General features: G+C 53.6%; 1 protein-coding gene across 1 annotated transcript in view; it reads left to right on the plus strand.

Annotated features, from left to right (window-relative positions):
- The window catches only part of SLIT1 (slit guidance ligand 1), a 175,169-nt gene that overhangs the window by 139,548 nt on the left and 24,188 nt on the right, over positions 1 to 11,433 (plus strand). The window contains exons 20-24 of the mRNA XM_077780329.1: positions 44 to 187; positions 448 to 614; positions 3,583 to 3,715; positions 5,795 to 5,863; positions 8,335 to 8,406. Of these exons, the coding sequence (XP_077636455.1) occupies positions 44 to 187; positions 448 to 614; positions 3,583 to 3,715; positions 5,795 to 5,863; positions 8,335 to 8,406 (585 nt within the window). The remainder of the gene's footprint in view (positions 1 to 43; positions 188 to 447; positions 615 to 3,582; positions 3,716 to 5,794; positions 5,864 to 8,334; positions 8,407 to 11,433) is intronic.

The raw sequence follows: 11,433 nt of genomic DNA on the forward strand, positions 1-11,433 counted from the left end.
GGGAGGTGTGGGCACAGCGCCGGCTTCCCCTCCCGCCCCCCAGGATGCTGAGGAACAACCGCATCAGCTGCATCCACAATGACAGCTTCACGGGCCTGCGCAATGTCCGCCTGCTCTCACTCTACGACAACCAGATTGCCACCATCTCCCCCGGGGCCTTCGACACCCTCCAGGCCCTGTCCACACTGTAAGTCTGGCTCCAGCATCCAACCCCAGCGCCCCTCCGGCCACCCTCCGCAGGGTGGTTACTTGAAAGGATTCACTGTGGGTGTCGGGCCCTTGAGGTCTGTGGGGTCCCACCGCGTCAGAATGCCACGTCTCGGTAACTGCTGGTCACCTGGGAAAGAGTGCGGGTGGCCGCCTGGCCCGCCCATGGTGGGGCGAGAGGGCTTTGCAGGGAAACCCAGCCTGGCGGGTGTGTTGCTGGTCACACGCTTTCTCTTCCAGAAACCTTCTGGCCAACCCTTTCAACTGCAACTGTCAGCTGGCCTGGCTGGGGGACTGGCTACGGAGGAGGAAGATTGTGACGGGGAACCCGCGGTGCCAGAACCCAGACTTCTTGCGGCAGATCCCGCTGCAGGACGTGGCCTTCCCTGACTTCAGGTGTGAGGATGGTAAGTGGTTGGACCCTGGGTGGGAGGGGAGAGGCGGGCAGCCAGCCCTGAAGAGTTTCCTGCAGGGAAGGGTGGCCCTGGGCCTTGGGGGGGCGTGGGGGGGGGGCCGGGATCAGGGAGACCCACTCTTAGTCCCACGCCTGCCTCCTGGTGTCCTCCGGGGATTTTAAGAGCAATAACATGGTTATTGTTTAAACATGGGAAAGAATAGATAAAAGAAGGAGATAAACGTTACCTATGATCCTATCACTCAGAGAAAATCACAGTTCACATTTTAGTGTATTTTTTAAATGTTTATTTATTTTGAGAGAGAGAGAGAGTACAAGGGAGAGAAGCAGAGAGAGAAGGAGAGAGAGAATCCCAAGCAGGCTCTACACTGATAGCTTGGAGCCTGAACTCACGACTGTGAGATTCTGACCTGAGCCGAAATCAAGAGTCAGATGCTTAACCAACTGAGCCACCCAGGCGCCCCCACATTTTAGTGTAATTTTTAAAAGTTTATTTATTTTGAGACTGAGAGAGACACAGGGTGAGTAGGGTAGGGGCAGAGATAGGGAGACACAGAATTCCAAGCAGGTTCTGGGCTGTCAGTGCAAAGTCCCGACATAGGGCTCGAACCCACAAAACCACAAGATCATGACCTGAGCCAAAAATCAAGAGTTGGACATTTAATAGACTGAGCCACCCAGGAGCCCCTACATTTTAGTGGTTTTTTTTTTTTTTTTTTTTTTTTTAATTTCTAGGAGAGAGAGAGAGAGACAGTGTGAGCAGGGGAGGGTCAGAGAGAGAGGGAGTCACAGACTGAAACAGGCTCCAGGCTCTGAGCTGGCAGTCAGCACAGAGCCCGACGCGGGGCCCGAACCCATGAACTGCGAGATCACGACCTAAGCGAAAGTTGGATGCTTAACCAACTAAGCCACCCAGGCGCCCTTATAGTGTATTTTTTAACATCAGTGTGCCTAAGCCAGGGATCTGCCTCCTGGCGGTTCCTCCGTGCCCCAGACTTATGGGCTTACCCTGTCCATGATGTGCAGTGGGACCTTCTCAGGCCCCATCCTCCACTTGGGAAACCTGATCACTTGTCACTTCAGAGTCCCAGCCTCTTTCCTGAGCCCCCTCCCTGCTAGCCCTCCCCACGCAGGGCGTAGTGGCCCCATTCCGGCCAGGCGATTTCCCGGCAGAGCTCCCTGCAGGCAAGGCAGCTGCTGGAGGCAGAGTTGCCGCACCTCCCCCCACCCCCGGGGAGGGGGTGAGGTTGAGAATAGAGCAATCATCCTGCCTGTCCCTGAGCCCAGTCACAGGGAGTTTCTCCCCGCTGCCTTCAGTAGGGAGCCCCAGCCCCCCACTCGGCCTCCTCCCGCCCTCTCTCAGCCTGCTTCCAGGGGGCAGTTCAGTTCCCAGACCGGCCCAGGCAAGGAGCTTCAACTTTCACACCAAGAGAGAAGGTCAGCGTGGTTTTCTAAACAAAGTCAATGGATTTCCTAGAGCAGTTTTACTTCCTATTTTAAAAAATTCCATACTACTCGCATATATATTTGCATATCATTTTATACAGTAAGAACTTCCTAGTCTTTAAAAAATTTGTTTCTTTTTAAAATTTAATTTTATCTTAATTTCTAGTATAGTTAACATACAGTATTATTTTAGCTTCAGGCGTACAGTATAGTGATTCAACAATTCCATCCATCACACAGGCTTCTTACAAGTGCCCTCCTTAATCACCATTGCCAATTTTATCCATCCCCCACCCAAAAATTCTGTTCCTTTTTCTTTTTTTTTTTTTAAAGTGTATTTATTTATTTTGAGAGAGTGAGAGAGTGGGGGTCGGCAGAGACAGAGGGAGAGTCCTATGCCCCCTTTTCCAGGCTGGGGGACGTTGGGCACGTTACTTAACCACTCTGCCCTTAGTTTCCTCATCCCTGTAATGGGCTGATAGCACATCCACCGGAGAGATGTTTTGAGGATTCAGGGAGTTCTGTATCACATGACGCCTGCGCACAGCTGCCCTCCGTAACCGGTAGCCTCTGTCCCCTGCTCCCCAGTGCCCCCGGCAGCTCCTACCGTGCTGTCCTTATTGTTCCTCCTACACCCTGTCAGAAGAGAGGAAGGCATACCCGGTAACATTTACAGGATAAGTGAATGAATAAGTGAAGGAGGTGTGATGGAAGGAGCTCAGAGTCCATGTTGGCCAGTTGTGGGGTATCTCTGACCAGCCTTCTGAGCTGAGCAAGTTATGTAATCTGTCCAGATCTCAGTTAAGTATAAAACCTTTCATTTACTCATTCAGTTGACCTATGTTGAAGGCTCCCGTGTGCCAGCCCCAACTCTGGGTGCTGGACTCCTCCTGTGAGCAAAAAAGCAGAGACAAGTCTCTGTCCCCGTGGTGCTTGCATTCTTTCTTGTTAAAGAGATTATGTTCAGGGCGCCTGGGTGGCTTAGTCGGTTAAGCATCCGACTTTCGCTTAGGTCATGATCTCGCAGTTCGTGGGTTCGAGCCCCACGTCGGGCTCTGTGCTGACTGCCAGCTCAGAGCCTGGAGCCTGTTTCAGAGTCTGTGTCTCCCTCTCTCTCTGACCCTCCCCTGCTCGCGCTGTCTCTCTCTCTCCCCACTAGAAATAAATAAAAATTAAAAAAAATTAAAAAAAAATAAAGAGATTATGTTCAATACAGTGTCTGACGCATAGTAGGTGCTCCAGAAATGGGATGGTTGCCATCCTCCTTCTGGGCTGAGGTCCACCTTGAACACAAAGCAGAAGAGATTGACCCAAGACCCATCTTAACCTCAAAATGATCCAAGGGCCTTTGTCCCTGGTAGGAAGGGGTGCAGCCAAGAGGGGACCTACTGGTGCCTGGGGCAGTGTCAGAGAGGGGCTTCTGTTCTGAGACACCCAGGAGCGCAGCCCCAGGCATAAGAGGCCCCAGGAAGACCTGTCCCCTCACTGACATGTGTTTGCACCTTCCTCCCCAGGCCAAGAGGAGGGGGGCTGCCTGCCCCGCCCCCAGTGCCCCCCGGAATGCGCCTGCCTGGACACGGTGGTCCGCTGCAGCAACAAGCACCTCCAGGTCCTGCCCAAAGGCATCCCCAAGAACGTCACAGAACTGTGAGTGGCCGCAGGCCTGGCGGCAGGAGCAAGGTCAGCAAGAACAGCTGATGGGGGCTCGGAGTGAGGGTGTTGTGGGAGGCGCAGGTTCCAGGAAGGCCCTGAGCTTCTGCTGGACCCTTCTCTGAGGCTCCCACGGCGAGTGCTTCCTCGCTCTAAGCGGAAGCCTGCTTTTAAAATAAGAAGTAACATTACGCTGGCCCCTTCGCCTCCTCTCACGAGCATCCCCTCGGTCATGAAAACCCTCACAGCAGCTGCTTCTGCTGGCTGCGCGGCTCCACCACACGAATCTGCTATGATCTATATAACAAAGCCCCCCTTCATCTGAGAGTTGTTTCCGATGTTTTACTGTTAAGAGAATTCACCCAGGCGAAGCTCCCTTCTGTGAGGGAGCTCGTCAAAGAGTGCTGCATTGCTAAGACTCTCGCTGCCTTTTGCGTGATGGCCTTCCAGAGAGGTCATTGCCCTCGCACCCCAGAGGGCTGGGTGTGGAAATGGCCTTCTTGGCCACCCCTGTTGTCGGTACTGGGCACCATGGGCTAAGTGCGGATGCAGATGTGGCCTCCGAGCTTACGGGGAGGTGCGGGTGTCCGTGTGGGCCACAGACAGGAGAGCAGGGCTGCTTCAACTGACACCCTCAAATAAGAGGCTGTGGTCAGTCCCCGACTCGTCCTGCCCCCTGGGATGGGTCCCTCCAGGCCTCTGTAGCTGCGCTTTTCCTTCCCTATGGGGAGCGCATGAGGTTTTCATTGTGTTTCTTTCATTGCCAGCGAGGCAGACTGTTTCCTCACAGGCACAGCACCCACTGCAGCCCTTGTCCTGTGTCCCTGCCCAGTTTTCTCTCATCTGTCAGTGTTCCGTTCCCTCCTTGGCGCCTCCTAGCAGCCCTGAGCATAATGGACAAGTGGGGCAGGCTGCCTTCTGTGACTGAGGATGCTAAAGTTCAGAGGCTGGGAAAAATCACTTGACTTCTCTAGGCTTCCATTTTCCCAGCTGTAAAATCGGGCCACTAGGGTGTATTGAGAAGAGCCGTTGAGAGGATCACATGAGATGGGTGGGAAGTCACTCTGTATGACCCAGAGTGATGGGTCAGGGTGGGTAAAGCCCTGATTCTGCTGCTCTCTGGATCCCCGGTGGTGGGGGTGAGCCATCCTGAGGGCTGCAGCTGGTGGGGGTCCTGTGCAAGGACCCCAGCTGGGGTTTCAGCTCCTGGCCCCTGGATCCCTGCTTAGCAAGGATGTCTGAGAGGACAGGGGACCTTCACAGCATCTTGAATCCCAAGCTCCACCTTGCAGACATGGGGGACCTTAGGGAGTGTTACAAGGATTTTTGGTGGGCTGGGCTTTGGGAACAACAGCTTGGGTGGCAGTGTATAGAGTGGGTCCCAGAAGGGAGGCCGAGGTGGAGGAACAGACGGAGGCGGCTGAGGAGCCCAGGCATGGGTGACCGTATGCCTTCAGGGGAGATGGGAGAGCGGGACACAGCAAATGAGCAGAGGCCAGTGGGCAGGAGAGCCAGCAGCTAGGGGGCGCTGTTGAGTGAGTAGGAGAATGACCCCCAGGAGCCTGAGCCTGGGCGGTTGGGATCATGGGTATGATGCTGGGAGTCAGGCGAACCAGCCAGGGTGTGAGAGACTGAGCTCAGGGGTGGGCAGGTTGGGTCTGGGGCTCCCAAGGGAGCTAGCAGGTGGAGGGGGGGACTTGCGAGCTGGTGAGGGGTCTGGCAGGTGTGCCCAAGAGGACTAATATACAGATCTGACCTGTCTGGCCAAGAAAACCGCAGGGCGGGGGCGGCGGTGAGGAGCCCAGCACTGAGCCCTGGGTAGCGCCCACCTACAGGGAGGAGGCTGAGCGGGCGAGGCAGGGGCAGCAAGGAAGCCAAGGGAGGTGTCTCAGTGCTTTTACCAAGTGCTTTGGTGGCATCTACCCGAATGCCTAAGAAACCACATATTTCCTCCTCCCGTTAGTGATTCTGGGCCAGTTGTGTGGTCTGCATGTAGGGGAGGAGAGGAACTGGAAGGCCCTGGCTGCAGGGGAGGCTCCTCTAGCACCGTGCTAACTGTCGTGTTCTCTCCTGTAGCTACTTGGATGGGAACCAGTTCACACTGGTTCCGGGACAGCTGTCTACCTTCAAGTACCTGCAGCTTGTGTGAGTATCCGGGCCTCTTGAGGATCCCAGGCCTGCCTTAGAGGACAGGGGGACCACTGGTATCTAACCCTCTGGCTCCAGCTTTTCTGGAATCCCCTCCCATGCCCATCCCGCTTCCAGCTGATCTGGTTTTTTTTTTTTCTACTTTTTTTTTTTTAATGTTTTTATTTATTTCTAGGGGAGGGAGAGAGAGAGAGAGAGAGAGAGAGAGAGAGACAGCGTGAGCAGGGGAGGGTCAGAGAGAGAGGGAGTCACAGACTGAAACAGGCTCCAGGCTCTGAGCTGGCAGTCAGCACAGAGCCTGACGCGGGGCTCGAACCCACGAGCCGCGAGATCATGACCTGAGCGAAAGTCAGACGCTTAACCGACTAAGCCACCCAGGCGCCCCATAGCTGATCTGGTTTTTATTTTGCCCTTTCCCTCCCTGGATGTCAGTGGATAGAACTGTGTTGCCACCTAGTGGCCACACTTGGGAATGGCATGATTCCAGAATCCCTTGAGTTGGACCCTGTCCACTTCTCCGTAGCCCACACCCCAAGCCTCCATCTGGCCTGAGAATTATTGTTAATGAGGGTCATCCTGGCAAAGGAAGGAGCCAGAGCAGAAGTAGAGGCTGATGGAAAGCTTCTCAGTCCAAGCTCGGCCCCCAAACCAAACATGAAATAGGACAGCTACAAATACACGTCTGTGACTAAGTTTTTCTTCAGGCTAACATCTCTTTTTCTGTTATTCCCACCTTTGACCCTTTCCACTCCATGAAAATATATGAACTAAGCCTCAGAAGGACTTCATTTTCTCTTCGCCTTCCAGCCTAATTAACACCTCTCTCCAATTGTCTTGGTGTGCTCATTGGCTAGATTTTCCCAAAAAGAAGTCCAGAGAACATTCCACGTTAGTTTGGCTTGGGGCAGTGCTACTCAAAGTGTGGTCTGTAGACCAATGGCCACTAGAGAACTGTTTGTAATGGGTCCACAGTTGGGTAGGAAACTTGCCCCAGAATGTAAATCAGTGTCTTGCCTCCTTCACTGAGAAGTGCCACTATAAAAAGAACGTTAGCTAAACCAAGTTGTGTGTTTAGTGTCGTGGTGATTGCACTTTGGCACAAGGTCCTTGTTGTGGGACATTCAGTTCAGGGACTGGCTACTTTGAGCAGCACTGGCTCACAGGATCTTGAAGTTCCGGTGTATCTGCCTTTGCTAAAGTCCTGGCAGATGAGTTTTGACTGTTCCAATGGTGTGAGGGGTGGGAGGAGGACAGTGATTTGGTGGCTGGTGACAGAATAGCCAAGACATAGACGGCCGTTCTCTCTAATTTGAGGCAGCTGCCCTGGTGGCTTGGATACCTTTGGGAGGAAAGGAGGCAGAGAGGGCCGATGGGGGCCGGTCCTTGCCCATCCCAAGCAGGGACCACACGGTGTGCTGAGAGCTCAGAGAAGGACTAAAGTGTATCCTAAGATCAACAGACCAGTCTTGAATGAGATGAGTTAGAGGAACATTTACTAAGAGGAAATGAAGGCAGGGTGCGTGGTTTCGTGTTCTGCAAGTGAGGATATATGATGAAGGCCCCTAAGTCACGGGCTATCTGCCAGAGGTGGTGGTCTGGGGGGCATGCAGGAGGGAGAGGTGGGACGGGTGTTCCAGCAGAGGTAAATGCGCATTAGGGATGTGGCTCAAAGCAGGGGGTGATGAACTCAGTGTGGGGCCAGGACAGAGGCAGAACTCACCCGTGGGCAGAGGGAACAGGGGCAAGAGAATTTCAGGAAGTGAGCAAACCTATGCCAGGCATGTGGGAGGCAGTGAGGGAGAGTGGGCCAGAATCCGGAGCACCTAGCAGTGGCTGGGCTAATTTTTTAGGCAAAGGGGAGCCGCTGTGGGATTTGGCAGGGAAGTGACCTAGTCAGATTTGTGTCTTAGGTTGAGGTGGTGCCACCCATGTGGAAGTCGGATGGAAAGGGAACAAAGCTGTAGGGGAGAGAGTCTGAGACAGAAGCCAGGGAAAGAGATGGCTGGAGTAAGCAGAAATGAAGGAGGAGGCTGAGAGAGAGGAGGGGGCAGGTACGGCAGTGTTTCTGGGTCCTTGGGGCTGCGGACCAGGTGGGTAGGGAAAGTGCAAGATGTGGCCTGGAGCTGGACTGTCTCTGGAGGGGAGTTCATAAGCGGGGACGCTGTTGCATGTGTGGAGAGGGAAGCCAGGAGCTTGAGAAGTGGGGTATCAGTCGTGACCCGGGACCTGGGGTGGGTTACTTGATCACTCTGCTTCATTTGAAAGAAGTTATTATTTCCATGTCCCCTNGTAGAAGGCTGTAGCTGATTGTGAATGGAGTGCCCCTCTCTACCACCACCCCACGCCCCTGCTGCCGCCTGGCTAAGGGGCAGGGCGCATGGGCAGAGTAGGGGGGGGAGGAGCCTGTAGCAGAGAGCCAGCAGTGGGTTCTTCTTTCTTCTCAACAGTGATGCTTTCGTCTTTTCCAGGGACTTGAGTAACAACAAGATCAGCTCCTTGAGCGATTCCTCCTTCACCAACATGAGCCAGCTGACCACTCTGTGAGTCCCAGGGGTGGGGAGGTGGAGAGAGGGCACGCACGTTATGTCATTGAGACTTTCTTCAAGCCCCACTGGTCACTCCTCAGCCACCAGGGAGTGTGCCCGGCCTTGTCAGCTAAAAAGAAAAAAAAAACACCTGTTTTTTTATTGTGAAATATAGCCTACCTGCAGAAAAATGCAAAAAAAAAACCCCTATAAAGTACAGTTTAACAAATAATCATAAAGCTAGCACACGTGTAAATACCTAAGGCATAGAACAGAGCACAGCCCTCCCAAAAGTCCTTCCCTCGGTCCCTTCTTGATCATTTGCCCCTCTGGTCTCCAGGGAGTCCCTCCCCTGACTTTGATGGTGATCAACGTCTTTGATTTTCTTTGTAGCACTGCCATCTACATACGGACTTCTGTACAATGCAGTTTCATTTGGCCCATTTTTTGAACCTTATGTAAATGGAATCGTGCAAGATATATATTTTTTGTATCTGGTTTCTTTTATGTAACATTATGTTTGTGAGGTCCACTCGTGGGAAGCTGTGGTCTGGTCATTTCTACTGCTGTGCAGTGCTCCTTAGTAAGAATACACCCTCCTTCCCTTACCCATTTCACTACGGATGAATAGTGGGGTTGTTTCCAGTTCGTACTATTGCAAAGGCGACCTTCCGAACACTTTTGTGCCCATATTCTGGGTTGTTTTAACGACGCTTTAATTACATTCCACGCAATTGGAGAGAATAGTGAGCAGCTCTTACATTGACCTGAAGCTTAACGCGGTATGGCCCTCACCTTCTCAACACCTCATCTTACAGACAATGTGCCAAGAACTTAAGAACTTTCCCTGAGACTCCACTGTGGTCAAACAGTAGANCTAGCACACGTGTAAATACCTAAGGCATAGAACAGAGCACAGCCCTCCCAAAAGTCCTTCCCTCGGTCCCTTCTTGATCATTTGCCCCTCTGGTCTCCAGGGAGTCCCTCCCCTGACTTTGATGGTGATCAACGTCTTTGATTTTCTTTGTAGCACTGCCATCTCCATACGGACTTCTGTACAATGCAGTTTCATTTGGCCCATTTTTTGAACCTTATGTAAATGGAATCGTGCAAGATATATATTTTTTGTATCTGGTTTCTTTTATGTAACATTATGTTTGTGAGGTCCACTCGTGGGAAGCTGTGGTCTGGTCATTTCTACTGCTGTGCAGTGCTCCTTAGTAAGAATACACCCTCCTTCCCTTACCCATTTCACTACGGATGAATAGTGGGGTTGTTTCCAGTTCGTACTATTGCAAAGGCGACCTTCCGAACAGTTTTGTGCCCATATTCTGGGTTGTTTTAATGACGCTTTAATTACATTCCAAGCAATTGGAGAGAATAGTGAGCAGCTCTTACATTGACCTGAAGCTTAACGCGGTATGGCCCTCACCTTCTCAACACCTCATCTTACAGACAATGTGCCAAGAACTTAAGAACTTTCCCTGAGACTCCACTGTGGTCAAACAGTAGAGCCAGTACCCCCAAAAAAGGAGGGGTCATGACCCCACCAGACCCCCGGGGGGCAGAAGGTGGGCCTGAGACCATGAAATGATGGTTCTAGGTTACCCACCTCACTTACTTGCCCCAGAGGCTTCCCATCAACTGGCTCCCATTTCAGAGTCTCCGTGAGCCTGTATGTGAAGCTGCCAGCAACCAGGGCAATTCTGCCCGCCGGGGGACATTTGGCAGCGCCGGCAGCATTTCCGGTGGTGACAGCTAGAGCCAGGCAGGAAGGGCCACCGGCGCCTTGTGGGCAGGGGCCGGGGACGCTGCCACACAGCCTGCGATGACCAGGGTGGCCCCCAACAAAGCACAGTTCAGAATGCTGGGCTGGCAAGTCCTGGTCTTGGTGGCTCCGGCTGCTGCAGGGGAAGCAGCCCGTCCCTGTGGCAGGAGCGTCTCGTGCTCTCGTTATTATCTGAGGGACCGTTGGTGTCCCACAAACTGTCCACGCCTAAGGCTTATGATTGGATACGTCCTGACTTACGTTCACATCCTTGGGACCATCACCACAGTGAACGCAGGGACCCTTCCGTCACTCCCAGAAGCCTGCTCACGCCCTGTGCTAACCCTTCTGCCCGGCCCCTCCCAGCCCCCCGCCCCTCNCTTTCTGGCTTTCCGTGGGCAAGTTCACACTGCCTGGGGTTTTACCTGTTTGGAATCAGCCCGCACAGTTACTCTGAGATTCCCCCGTGTCCTTGCACACACGGGTAGTTCATTCCGTCTTACCAGCCAGGAGCAGTGTCCCACTGTACGGCTACACCACAGTATCTGTCCATCCGCTGACGGACATGTGGGGCTCTCGTGAGGGTCACCTCCCTTGTTGTCAACCCGCCCATCTGCCCTCGATGGATTCATTTATTTGGAAGCTTTTGGGGAGAGGGGTTTAGCCTATGAACTCTGGAAACCGAGAAGCTGAATTAAAAACCCAGCTTACTGACTTCATTACGCTACCCTCGTGAAGTTCTTTCACCTTGCAGGGCCTCAGTTTCCCCATCTTTACGACAGGGGCTAGTCATAGTGCCTTGGTCACCACCACAGCTTCCCGATGTTAGATTACTAGCTGGGCCTGGACCTCTCCTGTCCACTCTGGAAGTGAGGCAGGTCCTGGTCCGGTGTCGACTGCACAGGGCTCTTGCCTCTATCCCTTGCGAGAGCGACCTCCACGAGAGAGTGAGCCCAGTCTCCCTACTGGGGCCTCCCTGGGAGCCGGGCACCGCGCTGCGGGCTTCACTGGGACCATCTCCCCTTACCCACGGAAACACCCATCAGGTTGTCATTGTTTGTGTCCCTGCACTGCAGCTAAGAGCTGAGGAGCATAAAAGGGTAGGGGACATGCCTGGGTCACAGGGCTGACCAGGCCAGGGGCTCAGCCCACACCCTCTTCTGTGTTCAGGCCTCCTTCATTGTGCTGCTGAGCCAGCCTGCGGGGGCCTAGTCAGCAGCAGGGCCTCCCCCCCCCCCCCGCCCGCCCCCCCCCCCCCCCCCCCCCCCCCCCCC

Source organism: Crocuta crocuta, unplaced genomic scaffold, assembly GCF_008692635.1.
Source record: "Crocuta crocuta isolate KB4526 unplaced genomic scaffold, BGI_CrCroc_1.0 scaffold170, whole genome shotgun sequence".
NCBI classification, from domain to species: Eukaryota; Metazoa; Chordata; class Mammalia; order Carnivora; family Hyaenidae; genus Crocuta; species Crocuta crocuta.